This window comes from Gigantopelta aegis, chromosome 14 (assembly GCF_016097555.1).
Source record: "Gigantopelta aegis isolate Gae_Host chromosome 14, Gae_host_genome, whole genome shotgun sequence".
In the NCBI taxonomy this organism is placed as follows: Eukaryota; Metazoa; Mollusca; class Gastropoda; order Neomphalida; family Peltospiridae; genus Gigantopelta; species Gigantopelta aegis.
The window spans coordinates 9,389,511-9,415,787 of record NC_054712.1 but is presented as its reverse complement, the minus strand read 5'-3'; the positions used below and the strand labels follow the sequence as shown (position 1 = coordinate 9,415,787).

The 26,277-nt window shown below is 36.0% G+C and overlaps 1 protein-coding gene across 5 annotated transcripts in view; it reads left to right on the top strand.

Moving 5' to 3' along the window:
• The window catches only part of LOC121389045 (AP-1 complex subunit gamma-1-like), a 59,946-nt gene extending 33,853 nt beyond the window's left edge, over nucleotides 1-26,093 (top strand). For all 5 annotated transcript variants that reach the window (XM_041520654.1, XM_041520653.1, XM_041520656.1 and 2 more), the window contains 11 exons: nucleotides 282-422; nucleotides 5,189-5,243; nucleotides 6,747-6,959; nucleotides 10,307-10,434; nucleotides 12,218-12,322; nucleotides 18,104-18,245; nucleotides 18,846-18,984; nucleotides 19,674-19,757; nucleotides 20,149-20,309; nucleotides 21,510-21,608; nucleotides 22,560-26,093. In XM_041520654.1, coding sequence (XP_041376588.1) covers nucleotides 282-422; nucleotides 5,189-5,243; nucleotides 6,747-6,959; nucleotides 10,307-10,434; nucleotides 12,218-12,322; nucleotides 18,104-18,245; nucleotides 18,846-18,984; nucleotides 19,674-19,757; nucleotides 20,149-20,309; nucleotides 21,510-21,608; nucleotides 22,560-22,661 — 1,369 coding nt within the window. In that variant the 3' untranslated portion in view covers nucleotides 22,662-26,093. The remainder of the gene's footprint in view (nucleotides 1-281; nucleotides 423-5,188; nucleotides 5,244-6,746; nucleotides 6,960-10,306; nucleotides 10,435-12,217; nucleotides 12,323-18,103; nucleotides 18,246-18,845; nucleotides 18,985-19,673; nucleotides 19,758-20,148; nucleotides 20,310-21,509; nucleotides 21,609-22,559) is intronic.
• The last annotated feature ends 184 nt before the right edge of the window (nucleotides 26,094-26,277 follow it).

Genomic DNA, 26,277 nt, shown 5'->3' with positions numbered 1-26,277 from the left:
TGTAAACCACTTGCACCGACCAGTGATCCATAACTGGTTCAACAAAGGTCATGGTTTGTGCTATCCTGCCTGTGGGAAGCGGAAATAAAAGATCCCTTGCTGCTAATCGGAAGAGTAGCCCATGTAGTGGCGACAGCGGGTTTCCTCTCAAAATCTGTGTGGTCCTTAACCATATGTCCGACGCCATATAACCGTCAATAAAATGTGTTGAGTGCGTCATTAAATAAAACATTTCTTTCTTTCTTTTTCTGTTTACTAAACAAGTATGTTTGTTTTCACAGACGAGCCATGGAGCTTTCATTTGCATTAGTCAATTCGAACAACGTGCGTGGAATGATGAAAGAGTTGCTACACTTTCTGGAGACCTGTGATGTGGAATTCAAGTCGGACTGCAGCTCTAATATCATCATGTGTGCAACAAAGTAAGTTCACTTTCTTACAGCCTTGTGCTGTATTGGATACAGCTTACGGTAGTTAGTCCAATGTATGCATTGTCAGTGTTTTAATGTTTTGATAACTAAATATGACAAAAATGAGAAAATTATTTGGGTGTGTGGTTAAACTATTTATTATAATTTTTGACCTATTTCATCATGTTTAGGGCTAGCTATTGGTCAACAGAAAATTTTGCGAAATTATCAGTCATACTTCAAAAACTGAGAAGCCCATTTATTTTCCAACAAAACATAATTTATTTCATGAAATTATTTCGGCAAATTAAAATAAAATTGGCCAATTGTTTTTGAAATTTGAAATTGGCGAGTGCCAGAGCTAGCCCTGGTATTCCGTGGTACTGTTGTATTTAAACGTTTGTGTGTGTGTCTGTCCATGTTTATCCCAATGCATCCTCTCCGATATCTTCCTGGTATTCCGTGGTACTGTTGTATTCAAACGTTTGTGTGTGTGTCTGTCCATGTTTATCCCAATGCATCCTCTCCAATATCTCCCTGGTATTCCGTGGTACTGTTGTATTCAAACGTTTGTGTGTGTGTCTGTCCATGTTTATCCCAATGCATCCTCTCCAATATCTCCCTGGTATTCCATGGTACTGTTGTATTCAAACGTTTGTGTGTGTGTCTGTCCATGTTTATCCCAATGCATCCTCTCCGATATCTCCCTGGTATTCCGTGGTACTGTTGTATTCAAACGTTTGTGTGTGTGTCTGTCCATGTTTATCCCAATGCATCCTCTCCGATATCTTCCTGGTATTCCATGGTACTGTTGTATTCAAACGTTTGTGTGTGTGTCTGTCCATGTTTATCCCAATGCATCCTCTCCGATATCTCCCTGGTATTCCGTGGTACTGTTGTATTCAAACGTTTGTGTGTGTGTCTGTCCATGTTTATCCCAATGCATTCTCTCCGATATCTCCCTGGTATTCCGTGGTACTGTTGTATTCAAACGTTTGTGTGTGTGTCTGTCCATGTTTATCCCAATGCATTCTCTCCGGTATCTCCCTGGTATTCCGTGGTACTGTTGTATTCAAACGTTTGTGTGTGTGTCTGTCCATGTTTATCCCAATGCATCCTCTCCGATATCTCCCTGGTATTCCGTGGTACTGTTGTATTTAAACGTTTGTGTGTGTGTCTGTCCATGTTTATCCCAATGCATCCTCTCCGATATCTCCCTGGTATTCCGTGGTACTGTTGTATTCAAACGTTTGTGTGTGTGTCTGTCCATGTTTATCCCAATGCATCCTCTCCAATATCTCCCTGGTATTCCGTGGTACTGTTGTATTCAAACGTTTGTGTGTGTGTCTGTCCATGTTTATCCCAATGCATCCTCTCCAATATCTCCCTGGTATTCCATGGTACTGTTGTATTCAAACGTTTGTGTGTGTGTCTGTCCATGTTTATCCCAATGCATACTCTCCGATATCTCCCTGGTATTCCGTGGTACTGTTGTATTCAAACGTTTGTGTGTGTGTCTGTCCATGTTTATCCCAATGCATCCTCTCCGATATCTTCCTGGTATTCCGTGGTACTGTTGTATTCAAACGTTTGTGTGTGTGTCTGTCCATGTTTATCCCAATGCATCCTCTCCGATATCTCCCTGGTATTCCGTGGTACTGTTGTATTCAAACGTTTGTGTGTGTGTCTGTCCATGTTTATCCCAATGCATTCTCTCCGATATCTCCCTGGTATTCCGTGGTACTGTTGTATTCAAACGTTTGTGTGTGTGTCTGTCCATGTTTATCCCAATGCATTCTCTCCGGTATCTCCCTGGTATTCCGTGGTACTGTTGTATTCAAACGTTTGTGTGTGTGTCTGTCCATGTTTATCCCAATGCATCCTCTCCGATATCTCCCTGGTATTCCGTGGTACTGTTGTATTTAAACGTTTGTGTGTGTGTCTGTCCATGTTTATCCCAATGCATCCTCTCCGATATCTCCCTGGTATTCCGTGGTACTGTTGTATTCAAACGTTTGTGTGTGTGTCTGTCCATGTTTATCCCAATGCATCCTCTCCAATATCTCCCTGGTATTCCGTGGTACTGTTGTATTCAAACGTTTGTGTGTGTGTCTGTCCATGTTTATCCCAATGCATCCTCTCCAATATCTCCCTGGTATTCCATGGTACTGTTGTATTCAAACGTTTGTGTGTGTGTCTGTCCATGTTTATCCCAATGCATACTCTCCGATATCTCCCTGGTATTCCGTGGTACTGTTGTATTCAAACGTTTGTGTGTGTGTCTGTCCATGTTTATCCCAATGCATCCTCTCCGATATCTTCCTGGTATTCCGTGGTACTGTTGTATTCAAACGTTTGTGTGTGTGTCTGTCCATGTTTATCCCAATGCATCCTCTCCGATATCTCCCTGGTATTCCGTGGTACTGTTGTATTCAAACGTTTGTGTGTGTGTCTGTCCATGTTTATCCCAATGCATTCTCTCCGATATCTCCCTGGTATTCCGTGGTACTGTTGTATTCAAACGTTTGTGTGTGTGTCTGTCCATGTTTATCCCAATGCATTCTCTCCGGTATCTCCCTGGTATTCCGTGGTACTGTTGTATTCAAACGTTTGTGTGTGTGTCTGTCCATGTTTATCCCAATGCATCCTCTCCGATATCTCCCTGGTATTCCGTGGTACTGTTGTATTTAAACGTTTGTGTGTGTGTCTGTCCATGTTTATCCCAATGCATCCTCTCCGATATCTCCCTGGTATTCCGTGGTACTGTTGTATTTAAACGTTTGTGTGTGTGTCTGTCCATGTTTATCCCAATGCATCCTCTCCGATATCTCCCTGGTATTCCGTGGTACTGTTGTATTTAAACGTTTGTGTGTGTGTCTGTCCATGTTTATCCCAATGCATCCTCTCCGATATCTCCCTGGTATTCCGTGGTACTGTTGTATTTAAACGTTTGTGTGTGTGTCTGTCCATGTTTATCCCAATGCATCCTCTCCGATATCTCCCTGGAATTCCGTGGTACTGTTGTATTTAAACGTTTGTGTGTGTGTCTGTCCATGTTTATCCCAATGCATCCTCTCCGATATCTTCCTGGTATTCCGTGGTACTGTTGTATTCAAACGTTTGTGTGTGTGTCTGTCCATGTTTATCCCAATGCATCCTCTCCGATAGCTCCCTGGAATTCCGTGGTACTGTTGTATTTAAACGTTTGTGTGTGTGTCTGTCCATGTTTATCCCAATGCATCCTCTCCGATATCTTCCTGGTATTCCGTGGTACTGTTGTATTCAAACGTTTGTGTGTGTGTCTGTCCATGTTTATCCCAATGCATCCTCTCCGATATTTTCCTGGTATTCCGTTGTACTGTTGTATTCAAACGTTTGTGTGTGTGTCTGTCCATGTTTATCCCAATGCATCCTCTCCGATATCTTCCTGGTATTCCGTGGTACTGTTGTATTCAAACGTTTGTGTGTGTGTGTCTGTCCATGTTTATCCCAATGCATCCTCTCCGATATCTCCCTGGTATTCCGTGGTACTGTTGTATTCAAACGTTTGTGTGTGTGTCTGTCCATGTTTATCCCAATGCATTCTCTCCGATATCTCCCTGGTATTCCGTGGTACTGTTGTATTCAAACGTTTGTGTGTGTGTCTGTCCATGTTTATCCCAATGCATCCTCTCCAATATCTCCCTGGTATTCTGTGGTACTGTTGTATTTAAACGTTTGTGTGTGTGTGTGTCCATGTTTATCCCAATGCATCCTCTCCGATATCTCCCTGGTATTCCGTGGTACTGTTGTATTTAAACGTTTGTGTGTGTGTCTGTCCATGTTTATCCCAATGCATCCTCTCCGATATCTCCCTGGAATTCCGTGGTACTGTTGTATTTAAACGTTTGTGTGTGTGTCTGTCCATGTTTATCCCAATGCATCCTCTCCGATATCTCCCTGGAATTCCGTGGTACTGTTGTATTTAAACGTTTGTGTGTGTGTCTGTCCATGTTTATCCCAATGCATCCTCTCCGATATCTCCCTGGTATTCCGTGGTACTGTTGTATTTAAACGTTTGTGTGTGTGTCTGTCCATGTTTATCCCAATGCATCCTCTCCGATATCTCCCTGGTATTCCGTGGTACTGTTGTATTCAAACGTTTGTGTGTGTGTGTGTCTGTCCATGTTTATCCCAATGCATCCTCTCCGATATCTCCCTGGAATTCCGTGGTACTGTTGTATTTAAACGTTTGTGTGTGTGTTTGTCCATGTTTATCCCAATGCATCCTCTCCGATATCTCCCTGGAATTCCGTCTCGGTTCTTTATGCTCTAGCAGCTCCTCACACCTTTCAGCCGTTATTGTCCATCTCCACATCTCAGTCCTTGTCGTTTTAACCATGACAAGTTTCTGGTCTCTTGTGGCCATCTTCTGTGAATTGTAAACAGATCATCCCTTCAGAGAGTGTTCAGTTGTTAAATTGTTCAGTGCTGTGGGTTTGCTGCAGTCAAATTAATAATGTGTTACCGGCCTCGGTGGTGTCGTGGTTAAGCAATCGGACGTAAGGCTGGTAGATATTGAGTTCACAGCCCGGTACCGGCTCCCACCCAGAGCGAGTTTTAACGACTCAGTGGTTATACGTAAGACCACTACACCCTCTTCTCTCTCACTAACAACTAACCTACTGTTTTGGACGGACAGCCCAGATAGCTGAGGTGTGTGGACAACATGTTTGAACCTTAATTGGATGTAAGCACAAAAATAAGATGAAATTTGAATAATGTTTTATTCCTTGCAGATATGCACCCAATAAGCGATGGCACATAGATACCATAATGAAAGTTTTGACAATGGTGAGTGTTTGCTACATTCTTCTGCTCTGTTGTTATCATTTGGTAATAAAAATAACAAATAACTTCAAACCACTGGGATATTTAAATGTTATAGAGGTCAGCCTACATGTAATCAATCTCGGTCTAGCCAGTTCACCACAACTGGTATATCAAAGGATGTTTGTGGTATGGTAAACGATATAAAAGATGCCTTGCTACTAATGGAAAAATGTAGCAGGTTTCTTTTTAAGACTATATGTCAAGATTACTAAAGGTTTGACATACAATAGCTGATGATTAATAAATCAGTATGCTCTAGTGGTGTTGTTAAACAAAAAAACTTGAACATGTAATCATCAAAAATGGATTTGGAAAGGCAGTATATATGTAATACGTTTGTCAATGAATAAATGCTTTAATAAATGCTCTTTTAAAGAATAGTCTAATACACATAATGCATGTAAGCAATCTATACGTCTCTTGTATGTAATTTGCTCACAGTTCTAAGAATATTCTAATACTTGAATTAGCTTCTTTTTTTATCATGTTGACTGTGGAAACAAATTTATTACCTTTTCAATCTTACTTTAGTGATAAAGACATACTGTCTCGTGGTATATATTCTTGTGCAAAATAAACTTGAGCAATAAATAGGAAGCAAAAACAATGTATGTGAAGTTCAATATATATATATTGTTGTGAAATGCTGAATTAGGCCATAACAGGACTGCACAAATAAAAAAAATGTGCATAATCCATTAAAGGGTTATGCAAAGTATTATTGCATAACCCTTTTTGTTTGCGTAACCCATTTTAAAAATAATCTAAACACTACATAGTTTATGTAAAATTTCATATAATGAAATAAAATCTTTTCTTTTGATTAAAAAGTAATTTAGTGCATAAAATGATTAATGTTAATTCAGTTGTTTTTCCTCCCTCTGCTATTTAATTACCATGATAAGCAAAATATTGTTTAGCACTGTACAAAGTTTGTAAATGAATTGCAAATAGGTTATGCAATGAAGGTTATATGTGACTGCAACCTAACGAAACAGTCAAATGTGCAATCTGTGAAGCCCTGCCACAATACAGGCTTAATTTTATTGCCCAAAGAGGCAGGGAGTAGCTCAGTGGTACAGCGCTCACTTGATGCACTGATGGTCTGGGATCGATCCCTGCCGGTGTGCCCATTGTGCTATTTCTCGTTCCAGCCAGTGCACCACGACTGTTATATCAAAGGCTGTGGTATGTGCTATCCTGTCTGTGGAATGGTGCATATAAAAGATACCTTGCTGCTAATCAAAAAGAGTAGCCCATGAAGTGGCGACAACGGGTTTCCTCTCTCAATATCTGTATGGTCCTTAACGATATGTCCGACACCATATAACCATAAATAAAAATGTGTTGAGTGCGTCGTTAAATAAAACATTTCCTTCCTTCCTGTTGCCCAAACCTAACATCACTGATTTGTGAATGATGTGTGTAATGTGCCCACTGTTTTATCTGTGTGTGTGTGTGTAGGCGGGAAACTACCTGCGATCGGAGGTCGTGTCCACCCTGATCCAGCTGATCTCCGAGGCGAAGACGCTGCACGGCTACACGGCCCAGGAGCTGTACAAGGCGATCTGCGACGACATCAGCCAGCAGTCCCTCGTGCAGGTCGCGGCCTGGTGCATCGGCGAGTACGGCGAACAGCTCTTCATAGAGACACTCGAGGACGAGCCACCACTGGATGTGAGTTCACACGGTTCTGTCTTCAGTCAGTGAGGCAGCATATCTATGGTTTTACTTTTACTGCAGCAATAGCGTCAATTTTGACCTTTTGTGCTTTGTTAAGTTATTGTGTAACGGTCCAATTCTGACTATAATTTGCTCACCTTAAGTTGTATACACACACACACACACTATAACTTCTGGATTAATGAAACCTGGATCATCTTGATGATTTTTACTCTTTTTTTTATTTAAATGAAATATATGAATGACAAATTTTGTATATATCATGATTTTTAATTTTTTAAATTTAATTTTGTTATTAGTTTCTGGTAAGCGAGATCTTTTTTGACTTCTGAGTCTAGACTGGAACATTCTTACATTTAAAAAATGCAAAGGACATCAGTTGTCAAATTGACAAAAAAAATCCTGCCCCATTGCAACATCAGGTTTTTTTAAATATTGTAGTGCAAAATTTAATTTGTTAGAGTTAGTTAACTTGCCAGTTTTTGCAAATATAATTCATGTAATCAAAGCCCATTGAGTTATTTCTACCTCTAGCCAGTGCACCACGACTGGTATATCAAAGGCTGTGGTATGTGCTATCCTGTGTGGGATGGTGCATACAGAATATCCCTTGCTACTAATGGAAAAATGTAGCAAGTTTTCTCTCTACGGCTGTATGTCAGAATTACCAAATGCTTTACATCCAATAACTATGATTAATAAATCAATGTTCTTTAGTGGTGTCGTTAACTAAAACAAACTTTCACTCGGTGAAGTTGGGAGGCAGTGTTTGACAAATGTTTTCTAAAAAAGCTAACCCTTCACATAAACTGGAGCTAACTAGTGCTCTATGTATTAGAGTAATACAGTTGATAATTTTCACTAGCCTAGAACAAAAGAAATCATTAGCCGGGGCTGAGGGCTAGTGAATTTGTTGCATCCTGGTTATAGCTAGCTTCAACTTTTATGTTCTGCTCAATGTCATATTTTTGAGTTGAGCTCCATTTCTCACTACAGTCAAATCCACTTAATTGGATGTCGGATTATTGAATATTTCGGATATTTGAATATGTTTGTCCTGCACGGAACCATTTGCCATTATGACAATACAAAATCCAACGGTTAATTGGATGTGTTTTTTAACGTGTTTTCGGATATTTGAATATAAAATTATCCTTGCCGAATGGCAATTGCACGTAAAACATAGGAAAGTTTGTGTTACTTGATGTGTTTTTTTTTAATTTATGATCGTACGTAATACCATACTATCGTACATGCAAAAATGAATACTTTTAATTTTATTTAATTTCATTGTTTAAAAAAAGGAAAAAGACTTACAACAAACTTGTTTTCTTGTTTCTTAAATTATTTCGGATGACTCGTTATTAATCAATACATTTCCTAATTACATCGTAATTAATCCATGAACTCTGAGATTCATCTCAAATGTGACCCAATGGCCGAGACAATGCAGGACAATCAAGGATCAAAGTCGGTCATTCCCACCTTGTTGGCGGCCATGTGCGTTTCGTAAGCAGGCATCCCTTAATCTCATGTCGGCCACTTTTGAAGCAGTGTATGTTTAATCCATAAATAAACACTTGTCAGATATTTTTCTCTATGAATTGTCGGTGACAGTAACAAACAAAAGCCGTTTACTACTAGTGTTATTTTTAGCGCGATCTTTTGATCACGTGATTTTTCCTCTGCAGCTCACAATGTGAGGCCCCATTTGGGGTGACCGATTATGGTGATTATTGTTTAAATTGTTAAATGCCGACAAAAGGTAAGTTGTAGGAGATTTTCTTAGCAAGTTGGATTAATCATCTTTTGGCTATAAATATTGACAAGAACTCTTTTTTTTCACAATGTCAACATGGCAAATAAACGGAAAGGAAACGATTTATCTTTGGCTCAGAAATACGACGAGATATGTGCCCAGTATCTAGCCAATGCTAACCCAGAACGAAAAAGACAGAGAACAGGAAAAGCAGCCAATGTGGAGAAGGCCTTATCAGAATGGTTTTCCGTCGCCAGACAAAAAGACATTCCAATATCGGGCCCAATATTAGCGTTTGTGTTTGTGTTTTTCCTTCTGTTACATTGAATAACGGCCTTTCACTTATTTGACTTTGGCCAGTCTAGTTTACCTGTCAAATCAGTTACAAATGCACACAGATAATAGTCAGATAGACGTCCTGGTAAAATACAGAACATGGAAATGACTACTTATTCAAGATTATATTGGGTGGTTGGGGTGGGGTCTTGTTGCACTTGATTTACAAATGTACAAAGAAGTTAATAATGGCCATTTAATTATCAAGAAGTTAATAACGGCCTTTTAATTATTTGACTGTGGCCAGTCTAATTGAGCTTCCGGTGGTTTTATTTGGGTCATTAGATGTTTAGTCACTTCTGCTTCTAGGCGTACAAACGGCATTAACTGTTGTCTCTTGTATTTATCAAGTTTATAGACAAACTTGATAATGGCAACAGAGTCACAATATGGAACTTGGAATCGGTATTTTATTAACACAAAATACTTACCGGTTTTTGACGAAAATTCCACATGTCATGAGGCCCAAATTGGGAGAATCGTAATTAGGGTTTGCATAAATCAACGAGGTCTTAATTGGGTATATCGTATGTCGAAACTGTACCTTCGGTTTATTGAATATGCCGCTTATTTGAATATATTTTTGTTGCACGAGGCACATCCAAATAAGCGGATTTGACTGTATATAAGTTTCTTACCTTAAGTTGTATACACACACACTATAATTTCTATATTAATAAAAAATTGGATCATCTTGATGCATTAATAAATTTGTTATTATTTTTATTATTTAAATAAATATATTAATTACAAATTATGGTAGATTTTGTCATGCTATTCGCATGTTGGTTACGCAATTTAAATTCCTGTGCACCATCAATCCATGCTCAAATGCTTCACCTTTTCATCAAAATCTCTTTATATATGACCATTATGTTCTAAAATTAAAAGTTACAAACTCCAGATCATTTGAACGTCTTTATTGTATTTCAGACATTCATGTAGGCCGATTCCATAAATGTTTTAAACTGAATTTTGAACATTTAATGCCCAGCACATCAGTAATCAAACTGACAAAAATACTACTCCATGGCATTTCAAAATCAGTTTGTTTTTGGAATGTCACTGTAAAACATGACTCTAGTACAAAATTTAATGTAATGTGTTAGGGTTAGGGCAAATTTAATTCAGTAACCAACCACTGAAATATCAAGCGCACAAACTTTCAGTTGCCTAAGATATTGAAGTATAGTAACTGTATAGTTATGAACAAAAGAAACATGACGTTTGATGTGTACTTTTGCAGGCTACAGAAGAAGATGTTGTTAACCTGCTAGATCGGGTTTTAGCCAACAACAACTCGAGCTGTATAACGAAGGAGTACGCCATCACTGCATTGATGAAGCTAAGCTCACGATTCAAACATTCTAATGCGTAAGTTAACATCAAAGGGTTTTTTCTTTTCAACATTACCTGTCCTCAACAAGTGTACCTCCCCCCCCCCCCCACACACACACACACACATGCACTCCTTTCGGACCAGACCATGTGTGTGGTGGGGGGGGGGGGTGCACTTGTTGAGGACAAGACCGGCGTCGTGGCAGGCCATCGGTCTACAGGCTGGTAGGTACTGGGTTCGGATCCCAGTCGAGGCATGGGATTTTTAATCCAGATACCGACTCCAAACCCTGAGTGAGTGCTCCGCAAGGCTCAATGGGTAGGTGTAAACCACTTGCACCGACCAGTGATCCATAACTGGTTCAACAAAGGCCATGGTTTGTGCTATCCTGCCTGTGGGAAGCGCAGATAAAAGATCCCTTGCTGCCTGTCGTAAAAGAGTAGCCTATGTGGCGACAGCGGGTTTCCTCTCAAAATCTGCATGGTCCTTAACCATATGTCTGACGCCATATAACCGTAAATAAAATGTGTTGAGTGCGTCGTTAAATAAAACATTTCTTTCTTTCTTTTGTTGAGGACAGGTAATGTATCTATAAAAGAGAACACACTCCAAGTTTTCTCCATTTTCCTTATAGCATTCTAATACTAATTACTAAAATGCTGGATGTAAACTTTCTGCATGAAATTTGAGTTAATTTATTCTTGGGATTTTTGATTGCACTACAGTCAAGCTCAAGTAAGTTGTGCTTAAAATAAGTATGTCCAAAGTAATCATGCCCAAATTAAATAAAGACATGCTGACCTAATATTTTATCTCACTAAAATGTTGAGCTTTAATTAGATTAAAATAACTTGAAATGCATTCCTGGATATTCACAACTCTTCAGCAGCTGTTAACAAAATTACTGTGCTAAAAGAGAAAAACATCACTCAGAACAGACAAAATGCTTGTTGCACCCAAATAATTAGTGAGACTTTAAGTTTGTTAAAACCATTATCGTCATCATCAGTCTGAAATTTGTTTCTAAACATCCTGATTTAAATGTAACAGTTTTCACATCTTGTCCAGCCTAAATAAGAAATGCTTACCTAGTCCAGTTATTAGTCCCCGACCGGTCCAACCTGAGGGGACTGTAGGTTTCATCTCCGTCCTGTCCATCTGTCCGTCCATCTGTCCCACATAGTTTTCGGGCTGTGGGATTTTTTTAGAAAGCATGTACTGTTACAGATCAAGTTTGACTTTCATTGCAAATTACTCATTTTTGACAGTTATGGCCCTTGAACTTAGGAGATGTGAAAATTTGTTTTCCAAACTCTTTTCCTGGTCTTGATATATTGAGCTGAAATTTTGTGTATAGCTTTATAATGTACTGATACAGACTTTCAATGACGATTTATCAATTTTTGACAGATTTATGACCCTTAAACTTAGAAGATGTGAAAATTGTTTTCCAGACTTTTTTTCTTCTTTTTTTCCAGAATGTCTTGAGATATTGAGCTGAAATTTTGTGTATACTTTTATAATGTACTGTTACAGAAAAGTTTGACTTCCATTGCAAATTACCCATTTTTAACGGAGTTATGGCCCTTGAACTTAGGATATGTGAAAAAAAGATTTCCAGACTTTGTTTTCCCAGGTCTTGAGATATTGAGCTAAAATTGTTTGTTTCAGTAGGGGACATGTATTGCTTTAGCAGTACTTTCATAATGCTTGTTGAATGTTATGGTGCTACAAACAACAGTCTAAAGTAATTAATGTTTAATAACACCAGTATGAACAAAATGTCATATTTTTATATCTTTATTTTATTTTTTCCAGACACATTCAGCGAGTTCTACAGACCTATGGTAGCAGTACAGACGTAGAACTGCAGCAACGTTCTGTGGAGTACATAAGTCTCTTTAACAGCTACGACAATATGAGGTAAATACAATAACAATATACAAGTCTCTTTAACAGCTACGACAATATGAGGTAAATACAATGCAATACACAAGTTTCTTTAACAGCTATGACAATATGAGGTAAATACAATACACAAGGATCTTTAACAGCTACGACAATATGAGGTAAATACAATACACACGTCTCTTTAACAGCTACGACAATATGAGGTAAATACAATACACAAGTCTCTTTAACAGCTACGACAATATGAAGTAAATACAATGCAATACACAAGTCTCTTTAACAGCTACGACAATATGAGGTAAATACAATATACAAGTCTCTTTAACAGCTACGACAATATGAGGTAAATACAATACACAAGTCTCTTTATCAGCTACGACAATATGAGGTAAATACAATACAATACACAAGTCTCTTTAACAGCTACGACAATATGAGGTAAATACAATACAATACACAAGTCTCTTTAACAGCTACGACAATATGAGGTAAATACAATACAATACACAAGTCTCTTTAACAGCTACGACAATATGAGGTAAATACAATACAATACACAAGTCTCTTTAACAGCTACGACAATATGAGGTAAATACAATACAATACACAAGTCTCTTTAACAGCTACGACAATATGAGGTAAATACAATACACAAGTCTCTTTAACAGCTACGACAATATGAGGTAAATACAATAACAATATACAAGTCTCTTTAACAGCTACGACAATATGAGGTAAATACAATACAATACACAAGTCTCTTTAACAGCTACGACAATATGAGGTAAATACAATACACAAGTCTCTTTAACAGCTACGACAATATGAGGTAAATACAATAACAATATACAAGTCTCTTTAACAGCTACGACAATATGAGGTAAATACAATACAATACACAAGTCTCTTTAACAGCTACGACAATATGAGGTAAATACAATATACAAGTCTCTTTAACAGCTACGACAATATGAGGTAAATACAATACACAAGTCTCTTTATCAGCTACGACAATATGAGGTAAATACAATACAATACACAAGTCTCTTTAACAGCTACGACAATATGAGGTAAATACAATACACAAGTCTCTTTAACAGCTACGACAATATGAGGTAAATACAATACAATACACAAGTCTCTTTAACAGCTACGACAATATGAGGTAAATACAATACAATACACAAGTCTCTTTAACAGCTACGACAATATGAGGTAAATACAATACAATACACAAGTCTCTTTAACAGCTACGACAATATGAGGTAAATACAGTACACAAGTCTCTTTAACAGCTACGACAATATGAGGTAAATACAATAACAATATACAAGTCTCTTTAACAGCTACGACAATATGAGGTAAATACAATACAATACACAAGTCTCTTTAACAGCTACGACAATATGAGGTAAATACAATACAATACACAAGTCTCTTTAACAGCTACGACAATATGAGGTAAATACAGTACACAAGTCTCTTTAACAGCTACGACAATATGAGGTAAATACAATAACAATATACAAGTCTCTTTAACAGCTACGACAATATGAGGTAAATACAATACAATACACAAGTCTCTTTAACAGCTACGACAATATGAGGTAAATACAATACACAAGTAACAGCTACGACAATATGTCTCTTCTTTAACAGCTACGACAATATGAGGTAAATACAATGCAATACACAAGTTTCTTTAACAGCTATGACAATATGAGGTAAATACAATACACACGTCTCTTTAACAGCTACGACAATATGAGGTAAATACAATACAATACACAAGTCTCTTTAACAGCTACGACAATATGAGGTAAATACAATACACAAGTCTCTTTAACAGCTACGACAATATGAGGTAAATACAATACACAAGTCTCTTTAACAGCTACGACAATATGAGGTAAATACAATAACAATATACAAGTCTCTTTAACAGCTACGACAATATGAGGTAAATACAATGCAATACACAAGTTTCTTTAACAGCTATGACAATATGAGGTAAATACAATACACACGTCTCTTTAACAGCTACGACAATATGAGGTAAATACAATACACAAGTCTCTTTAACAGCTACGACAATATGAGGTAAATACAATAACAATATACAAGTCTCTTTAACAGCTACGACAATATGAGGTAAATACAATGCAATACACAAGTTTCTTTAACAGCTATGACAATATGAGGTAAATACAATACACACGTCTCTTTAACAGCTACGACAATATGAGGTAAATACAGTACACAAGTCTCTTTAACAGCTACGACAATATGAGGTAAATACAATACACAAGTCTCTTTAACAGCTACGACAATATGAGGTAAATACAATACACAAGTCTCTTTAACAGCTACGACAATATGAGGTAAATACAATACACAAGTCTCTTTAACAGCTACGACAATATGAGGTAAATACAATACACAAGTCTCTTTATCAGCTACGACAATATGAGGTAAATACAATATACAAGTCTCTTTAACAGCTACGACAATATGAGGTAAATACAATACACAAGTCTCTTTATCAGCTACGACAATATGAGGTAAATACAATACACAAGTCTCTTTATCAGCTACGACAATATGAGGTAAATACAATGCAATACACAAGTCTCTCTAACAGCTATGACAATATGAGGTAAATACAATGCAATACACAAGTCTATTTAACAGCTACGACAATATGAGGTAAATACAATGCAATACACAAGTCTCTTTAACAGCTACGACAATATGAGGTAAATACAATAACAATACACAAGTCTCTTTAACAGGTACGACAATATGAGGTAAATACAATAACAATACACAAGTCTATTTAACAGCTACGACAATATGAGGTAAATACAATGCAATACACAAGTCTCTTTAACAGCTACGACAGTATGAGGTAAATACAATGCAATACACGTCTCTTTAACAGCGACGACAATATGAGGTAAATACAATACACAAGTCTCTTTAACAGCTACGACAATATGAGGTAAATACAATACACAAGTCTCTTTATCAGCTACGACAATATGAGGTAAATACAATGCAATACACAAGTCTCTCTAACAGCTATGACAATATGAGGTAAATACAATGCAATACACAAGTCTATTTAACAGCTACGACAATATGAGGTAAATACAATACAATACACAAGTCTCTTTAACAGCGACGACAATATGAGGTAAATACAATAACAATACACAAGTCTATTTAACAGCTACGACAATATGAGGTAAATACAATGCAATACACAAGTCTATTTAACAGCTACGACAATATGAGGTAAATACAATAACAATACACAAGTCTATTTAACAGCTACGACAATATGAGGTAAATACAATAACAATACACAAGTCTATTTAACAGCTACGACAGTATGAGGTAAATACAATGCAATACACAAGTCTCTTTAACAGCTACGACAGTATGAGGTAAATACAATACAATACACAAGTCTATTTAACAGCTACGACAATATGAGGTAAATACAATGCAATACACAAGTCTATTTAACAGCTACGACAATATGAGGTAAATACAATGCAATACACAAGTCTCTTTAACAGCTACGACAGTATGAGGTAAATACAATACAATACACAAGTCTTTTTAACAGCTACGACAGTATGAGGTAAATACAATAACAATACACAAGTCTATTTAACAGCTACGACAATATGAGGTAAATAAAATACAATACACAAGTCTCTGTTACAGCTACGACAGTATGAGGTAAATACAATGCAATACACGTCTCTTTAACAGCGACGACAATATGAGGTAAATACAATACACAAGTCTCTTTAACAGCTACGACAATATGAGGTAAATACAATGCAATACACGTCTCTTTAACAGCGACGACAATATGAGGTAAATACAATACACAAGTCTCTTTAACAGCTACGACAATATGAGGTAAATACAATACACAAGTCTCTTTAACAGCTACGACAATATGAGGTAAATACAATACAATACACAAGTCTCTGTTACAGCTACGACAGTATGAGGTAAATACAATGCAATACACGTCTCTTTAACAGCGACGACAATATGAGGTAAATACAATACACGTCTCTTTAACAGCTACGACAATATGAGGTAAATACAATACAATACACAAGTCTCTGTTACAGCTACGACAGTATGAGGTAAATACAATGCAATACACGTCTCTTTAACAGCGACGACAATATGAGGTAAATACAATACACAAGTCTCTTTAACAGCTACGACAATATGAGGTAAATACAATACAATACACAAGTCTCTTTAACAGCTACGACAATATGAGGTAAATACAATGCAATACACAAGTCTCTCTAACAGCTATGACAATATGAGGTAAATACAATGCAATACACAAGTCTCTGTTACAGCTACGACAGTATGAGGTAAATACAATGCAATACAAGTCTCTTTAACAGCGACGACAATATGAGGTAAATACAATACACAAGTCTCTTTAACAGCTACGACAATATGAGGTAAATACAATGCAATACACAAGTCTCTCTAACAGCTACGACAATATGAGGTAAATACAATGCAATACACAAGTCTCTCTAACAGCTATGACAATATGAGGTAAATACAATGCAATACACAAGTCTCTTTAACAGCTACGACAATATGAGGTAAATACAATGCAATACACAAGTCTCTCTAACAGCTACGACAATATGAGGTAAATACAATGCAATACACAAGTCTCTCTAACAGCTATGACAATATGAGGTAAATACAATGCAATGCACAAGTCTCTGTTACAGCTACGACAATATGAGGTAATATGTAAGTTTAACAATGTGGCAATATGATGTAAATACAATATACAAGTGTTTTTACTAAGTGTAACACCATTATACCAGTATCTTTTAATAATTACAACACCCGGTTTGATTAGCTTTAATGGCTGTCCTATTTTTTTCCCTCGCCCACCTCATTGACAAAGTGGCAAAGCCATATGTCTTAAAGCTGGTAGGTACAGAGTTCGATTTGCAGTATCTGCTCCCATCGAGAGTCGGTTTTAAAAGCGTATTGCATGGTTCGAATAGGTGACTATTTAATCAAAAATGTGACCATAATTTTATTGTATGTGCCTACATAAATTACTTTACTCGCACTGTGCAACATGAACTTTGACCTTTGTCTATTATGATTGTGTTATTCAGTTTCTTTTACCAATCACACATACATGGACTTTATCTTGTTTGTATTATGTGAAAACTTTAATTGAATATAAATTCAGAATTCTAACTGAAAGTAACACAAAAGTGTTTTCCTGTCAGATCTGATAGCATCTACTGGAGCCCTAAACAACCTGCTGGGTTCATTGCAGGGCCTAAAGGCCAGAGTCTAGACTCCATCTCTAATGATCCCCATCGGTGGGCCCATTGGGCTATTTCTAGTTCCAGCCAGTGCACCACAACTGGTATATTAAAGGCTGTGGTATGTACTACCCTGTCTGTGGGATGGTGCACATAAAAGATCCCTTGCTGCTAATCGAAAAGAGTAGCCTATGAAGTGGCGACAATGGGTTTCCTCTCTCAATATGTGTGTGGTCCTTAACCATATGTCTGACACCATATAACCGTAAATAAAATGTGTTGAGTGCCTCATTAAATAAAACACTTCCTTCCATCTCTAATGATGTTACACGTCCTGGTATTGTCATGATGTTAGCTATGTTAGTATATAGACTCAAAATGTTTTATAAGCATACGGCCTGGTCTGGAATATAAAGGATTGTTACCTTGTTTTTAACACCAGGTCTGCCCTGCTAGAACACATGCCTCTGCTGGATCACAGCAAGTGTCGTAATGTGATGGAGGATCGGGAATTGCCAGACCAAGATCTGCTCATCTCAAATAATGTCGAGTCTGAAGTAAACGTGCTTCCACAGCCAACAGAAGTAAGTCTCATGCTGCAAGTCAGTCTAACCACATTGTGTATTTATCAGTCTGTAATCAGGACCTTTGTGTATTTATCAGTCTGTATCAGGACCTTGTCTCTTTGTGCAGATACACAGGCAAACTTCGATATCACAATATTGAAGTAAAAATTCTGAGGTTTATCTCACCCCCAACCCCCCCCAATAAATAGGCCATTGTCTCTATTAAAGCTGTTTCTAGTTGTGTTATTTCTGGACAGTGTTGTGTACAAACTTAGAAAATATTGGTGAATGCACTACATACGATATATAGTGTGTTGACTGCGCAAAGTCTAGTGATATATATTGCCAGTAGTAATTGATTAGTATGATTGTTCATTACTTTCAGCACCATGACTGGTACATCAAAGGCTGTGGTACGTGCTATCCTGTCTGTGGGATATTGCATACAAAAGATCCCTTGCTGCTAATCGAAAAGAGTAGCCCATGAAGTGGCGACAGCAAGTTTCCTCCCTCAATATCTGTGTGGTCCTTAACCACATGTCCGACGCCATATAACCGTAAATGAAATGTGTTGAGTGCGTCGTTAAATAAAACAATTCCTTCCTTCATTACTTTCAGAGTGCCAACATTCTTGATATTTTGGGCAATGGCCCATCTAGTCCTGTGAGCATTGTTCCAGAGAAGAAATCGGGAGGTGCCACAGACCTACTAGATCTACTTGGAGACTTGGATCCTGTCCCAGTGATAAACAACAGTGGTATATTGCATTCATTATAGTCATATGACTTTTATTACATGACTACTTGTATAATACTTTGTACAATATATATATATATATATATATATATATATATATATATATATATATATATATATATATATATATATATATCCATTTATCACCAAGCTGGGTACAGTGTTTATTTTAATTAGCTTTTGGAAATGATATCTTCTGATCGTATACATTTTACTGTTAAACCTGCTTTCCATTAACGCAATTCCACGCATGTTTTATCGTGCGTGTTTTCCTCAAGTGGAAATGTGCTTTTCCTTATCTGCATTTTCTCAAGCAGATTACTAAACAAATGTTTGTTGTTGGAGTGTACTTTAAGCAGAAAGTAAATGCTTCACTTTATGACGTCATCATGTGGAAAAATCGATCATTGATCAGCACTTTTTTTTTTTTTCAGGGTGCGAAATTATGTATTTGGAAAAGGTCCTATATAAATGCACAGGAAATCACGTTAATGGAAAGTGGGCCTAAGGCCAAGCTTGGCAAAACAGAAGGAAATAAAGAAAATAAAAATTTAAGTTATCTGACCAGTAAAAAATTTGTTCATATTCTTTAAATATTATTATTGTTTTTTTGTTTTTTTAATGTGTTTTGTAGTCATGTTTCTTCTTCAATTTTTCCAACAATTATTGACCTTTATGATTGTTTTTCAGTGCCGCTTGCTCCAAACAACATAATGGATGGTTTACTTCAGTCTCCAGTAAATATTACTAATCAAATGAATGGTGTGTCTAAAGGTATGCAAAAAATTAATCCTTTATTCTATATTAAATTATACTGAACGAAAAAAGTTAGGAAGGCTCTGTAGCATTGAATTTAGATGAAATTAGCTGGTGGGCCTTAACTCAAGACGTGTTTAGTTCTGGGTATACTGAAAATATTGCTCAATTTCATTATAGGTGTCTGTACTGAATATTGTACCAATACCAACGTAAATCTCCCCAAAATACCAAACCTGAAATTTCAATACTACCTAGCTCTAGCAATTTGCAATATTGATAATAGCAGAAAAAATCATTTTACGAAAGGTGATGATGAAAAATGCCTTTAGAAATCATGAATTGCCATGGGATTTAGTAGTGATGACAAAGTGTATGGATCTAGTAATGTAGTTTTACTTGTTTGCAGCGTTCCCTCCAATGGATGCATTCAACAAGAACGGTTTGCGGCTTCAGTTCACGTGTGAGCGAGAAGATGGAAAGCCTGAAGCTACAATAATCAACATGAAAGCGACTAATTCCACGACATTGCCTATTTCCGATTTTGTTTTTCAAGCTGCCGTTCCAAAGGTGAGACATTTAAGAATATTTTAAGAAATATTACTAATATGTAAACTGTTGAAAAGGTAGATTTGTGAATATTCTTCAGTATAATTGTGGTTGACAGTTTGATTCAGCATGTCTATAAAGGTAGTGTAAAATAGTCTTTATTTACATTGATGTAGTCAAGTGGTAAAGCACTCGATTGATGCACAGTCTGTCTTGGATCGATCCCTGTCAGTGGGCCCACCAAGGCTTCTAGATTATGGTAGCCCCACTCCCATGGCTAGTGATATTTCATATATGGTTAGTAAATAGCTACTATTGCCATGCCAGACAGCTAGTGAATTTGTTTTTGTCAAATGCTGCACTTAAGTATTTTGAAATTTTTCAGATGCTGCAGTTAAGTCTATTTTGTAAATATATATAGATCCTATCCCCACTACCACCACCAAGTGTTTGTGTTTTTAAGTCTATTTTGTAAATATATATAGATCCTATCCCCACTACCACCACCAAGTGTTTGTGTTTTTAAGTCTATTTTGTAAATATATATAGATCCTATCCCCACCACCACCACCAAGTGTTTGTGTTTTTAAGTCTATTTTGTAAATATATATAGATCCTATCCCCACCACCACCACCAAGTGTTTGTGTTTTTAATCTCCATCTCCCTCTTTAGGTTACATATCTGATTATTACTATTAATTAGTAAAATTATATTAACTTAAAGTAAAGAAGGGCTAGTAAATTTTTAATATCGCTGATCCCACGGCTAGTGGATTTTAGAAAAATTCTAGAAGCCTTGCCTACTGAGCTATTTTTCGTTCCAGCCAGTGCACCACGACTGGTATATCAAAAGGCCATGGTATGTGCTATCCTGTCTTGGGATGGTGCATATTAAAAGTCATTTTGCTACTAATTCGAAAATGTTGCAGGTTAAAACAAAATCACCAAATGTTTGACATTCAATAGCCGATGATTAATAAATTAATGTGCTCTAGTGGTGTCTTTAAACAAAAGCAACTTTAACTTTATTTGCATGTGACTTTTGTGAGGAGGATATGTGTATGGAGATAGTAACTGGTTACTGCCTTTTGTGCTAGTTTTGCCCTCCAAAGATCAGGCTAACATTGTTAACATTACTGGTTTGTGGACCTAAACGGCTTAGGAAGAAATGCTTTATTTTGGATGTGTTAATTTTAAATTCTTTTCTCTCTTTTTTTCAAGTCATTCCAACTTCAACTGCAGTCTCCCTCGGGTAACCTCATTCCGCCGATGAATGGTGGATCAGTAGAACAAATTATCAAAATTGCTAATCCACTAAAGGTAAGAAAACTAAATTCTTTCTGAAAGGAATCAAGGGCAGACAACTAGAACTGTCCAAAGTCGGGTTTTATACACAAAACCTGTTTTAACTTCTAAAAATATCCAAATAATCAAATTTCGAATCCACTTAAGGTAAAAAAAAGAAAAAGAAGCTCTATGAAAGGAATCAAGGGTCGACAACTAGAACTGACTTATGTCCAATGTCGCCTTTTTCAGAAAAAACTGTTTTTAACATTTAATGGCATCGAACGATCAGAAAGGAAATAATTTTAATACTTCTTCAAACTATACAGCTTTGCATCACTCTTATTCTTGTTATTTATCATACTAAAAACAAACAAAAAACAAAAACGAAATGTAAAAAATAAAATTGGGGAAAATTATGAAATGGGGACTATTCTCATTGTGGCAAAGAATGGACATAAGTTCTGGTTGTCGGCCTTTGGAATGTTATTACATAGAGCAGGATTTGTAAATGATACAACGTGAAATGATCCAAGAAGTGTTTCCTTGCAAAGTCTGGATTAGCCTTGAAATGGATGTACCGTAATGGAACAGATAGTGTTCCTTGTGTTTTAAAGTGCATTGAGTCGTATGGCAGTTCCACTGTATTAGATCTGTAACTATTTGTATGTATACAGTTATCAAATGATTTATCAAATGTCGATTTTTCTCAAGAAACATTAAATAAAAAACTTGGCATATATTTCTCCAATTTCGAAGTAAATGTTTCTTTCCAAATTTCTAAGATTTTATATATTTATTTATTTTTAGTTTTTGTTGTTTGATACGTAAGAAATAGATTTAGATAAGAAAAAAATTAAGAATACAAGTCACTGGTTTGATAATTTTATTGTTTTAAAAGATGTAGATATGAATCATTAAAATAGTATTATTACAATTATGAAATGATAGTAATTTTATCAATTTTCTTTTTTTAATTGTTTCTAGCAAGCCATTCGGATGCGACTTCGGATGACGTACACACAAAGCGGGAACTCTATCACGGAAGTAGGAGAAGTAAACAATTTTCCTCAGGGATTGTGGCAATAGCACAGAGATTCACTAGGAACCATAGACACAAAAACAAAAAAACAAAAACAAAAAAAATCCAGTTTGAACACTATTGTGATGTACCTGGCTTACAGGTAAAGCGGCTGAAAAGCTCATTAAAGCGGCTGTGCTTTTTAAGGAAGCTGGACTCGTTAACTCATTAATAGTGGCAAAAGCTAATTGGAAAAAGGCTGAGACTTGTGAAAGAGGCTAAAACTGGTTGGGGAAAACCTGCACAATAACTTCCTCTCGGGCATTCTGTCAAGTACAATTCTATCGTGTGCACACATAGCATTTTATTTAACAAAGAACATGATGGATTATGATTCTCAGGTTGTCTAGAAACGAAACAAGTCGGTGCAGTTCAGTACATGGTGGTTTGAAAACAAACTGCCCATAGGTATTAAACGTGAAAGTAAGATCCAAATGGCAAAAACAACTGGATTCGTCAACTTAAAATCTGTTTCACAGGCCGTTGTTCATATTGTCTTTTTAAAAAAAAAAATTATTAAGAATCTCTGAGTAATTCCATCGTGGAGGAAATTCTGTTGAGTCGTTTTGTGCAGGAATGTGCATTTGGTGTACATGGTGGATTATTTACTGCCGAGTGTATGAACGAGAAACGAATTTTGGAAATGCCCCAAACGAAATGTGATGCTTACATATTATCGAGAATAAATTGCTTCTGGCTTTTTAACGGACAATTTGGGGCGAGAGTTTTGTTAAAGAATTGGAGAATTTATGGTGTCGTTTTCCATTAAAATGGATTGATTTTTGTGAAATTTGTTTTAAATCATCGTGATGTGACAATGAAGTCTTCTGAGTCGGGGAAATGATGACAGAGAAATCGCTGTGATGCTTTGGCAAACGTACGTCCTGACTGAGAAAGAAGAGAGAAATATTCCATGGATGATGATGATACAGTAGTTCAGCATTACAGGGTTGTCGGCTATTTCCTAAAGCATTCATGATTACAAGAACAAGACATTTGCAACAAAATAAGACTTTATATGCCCTCTTCTTGTGTTTTTGTTGTATGGCTACTGTATACACATAATTTATTTCAGTTGAATGGCAGAATATTGTTGAATTTATTGAATTTCAGTTTTATATGTGAATTTAAATGCATTTTCTGCTTTCGTCAAGACAATTAGTTTTTGTATAATTTTGTTTTGTATATATCTGCATGTTTGTGAGTAAGATGGGTTGTGTTAATTCCCAAGTCGTTCCCACCTGAATATCGGGTTACAATTGTACAGTTGGTTTATTTGTAGGATCCAATGTAAAAAGGTTAAGCTTTTAGCAATTCCCTGATCAAATTCAATTAAATCTGCTTAAAAAAGAAAAATAATCATTAAAAAAATTGTACAATAATTTAAATATAATTTAACAAATTATTTCTGTTCTTATTTTTGTACAAAACTGTATAAACAAATGAAATCTATAATCAAAGTAAATAGGTAAAATTTATCCAAAGTTTTGATTCCTTTGGATCATTTTTAAATTCATTATGACTTTAATTATTTGAAAATAAATTTTGAATGATTCTTTTACGATCAAGTAAAATTTTACATTATTTAAAAAGAGAAATGTAAGGGTCAAGTTAAATTTTACTATATTTAAAAAGAAATGTAATGGGCAAGTGAAAGTTTACATAATTTAAAAACAAATTTAATGGTCAAGTGAAATTTACAATATTAAAAAAAGTTTAATGGTCATGTGAAATTTTACAATATTTAAAAAGAAATTTTGATTAGTGATCTTTTTGAATGAATGTTATGTTATATGTATTAATCAGAGGTAACTCTAAGACTTGCAGTTGGGTAAACTCTTACCAAGTGTGTAGATCTCGAAGGCAATATAAAAATCAACTGAATTGCAGTGGATGATTACTTGCACATTTTAACTTAAAAGACTAGACTAACTCGCTAAGTATAGAGAAATATCTTTTCAACTTGGCCTGATAGCAAAAAAATCATTGAGATAATGAAATGTTACTGTCAATATTAAAGACCGGGTGGCACCGATTACATCGCTTAAAATTTACACTGTATGTTCCTCTACAGCTAACTCTTGCTACCGTAGGCATTGCTGTAAACATTTTAAACCGATAGGGTTAGGTAATTAGAGAATAACTAGTTCATGACATCGGATATCTGCTTTTTCCTGTGGCGGTAAGAATGGGAAATTCCGCGAGGCTCTGAACAGGATAAAGCAGATATCCGACGTCAGTAACTAGCTATTATTTTCATAATGCAGACCATAAAAATTATGGGGAAAAGCTATTATTTCTGTTATTTCTGCCACACTGTATGATGACCTAGAGGACAAATAAGCAATCTTGTATGTTGCTATGCGTGTGATGTCATATGAGTGACGTCAGAAGTCATAATCTGCTAGTATACATTTATGACTTTGCTTTAATTGGTCATCATAATCTGTCAGTAGAAATGGTGGATGCAGGATAAAAATTACTAAAGTTACGCACGTGTAATTTAGTTGTATTTCAAAATAACGGTAACAAATGGGATTTGATCATTATGTTACTGGTTGAATAAAGTACTTTTCACACGGCTTGAACTTTATTAACAGCACTAGATCAGGGGCTTTACTGATGGCCGTTTTTTTTCAGCTGGATAAAATTTACTGCTGTCGATTAAAAAAAATCTTAATTTTTTTTTCATTTTCTGTTTATTTGTTTCAATAGGTATTGGTACAAAATAATGTTAGGCAGGCTCAAAATTTTTATAGGTAACAAATTCTTAAATTCATAAATGATTGGAAATCTTCCAGATTTATCCAAAATTCTGGATTTTGGTGCTGCCCGATTTTTTCTTTTCCTGGGTGCACTTTGCACTCGGGATGACTTAATAATTTGACTTCATTGGATGTCAGAATGTAATAATTGTTTATATTTTAAAGAGACAATATTTTAAAAATCTTAGGTAACCAGAACACTGTTCACATAATTTTTTAATATTGAATAATGATTATGAAATTTGTAACTTTTAATTTTAGAACGTAACCATCCCCCACATAACAAGTTGGTGGTTCAAGTATCTTTAATATTGCATAAATGAAACATCAGATTTTGTGTGCGATTTTATGCAATACTTCGTGGAACATTTAGCAGGTCATCTACTGTGCGACCCTGCTTTTAAAGGTTTTCATTGGACTACATAGAAGAAATAACTAAAACGAAATATGGAAATTGATCTAATCCTTGTATATTTTATGTTTCATATAATTTATTAAAATCTGTATATTTTGTTGATAAATTAAATATATATATATATATATATATATGTTTCATCATTGTATGCGAATGGTCATTCCAGCGTCAGAGACTTCAAGCTTTCCATATATATAACATGTACATGTGCAAGTCTGACAGGTAATTATCTGTTGGTTGATTAAATTCAGATTATTGTATTATGTGTATTTGTTTTGTTTATGATTTATAGCAGGTTTCTTTAAACTCAAGTGAAATGAGATGTATATTTTTAATGCATATTTAATCTTGAAGCCTAGAAAGAGAGGACAAAAAGTAATTGCTGCTGGAATGTGTTAAAATCAATGCATAGCAAACAAGCACTATTGTTATTATAATTTATGG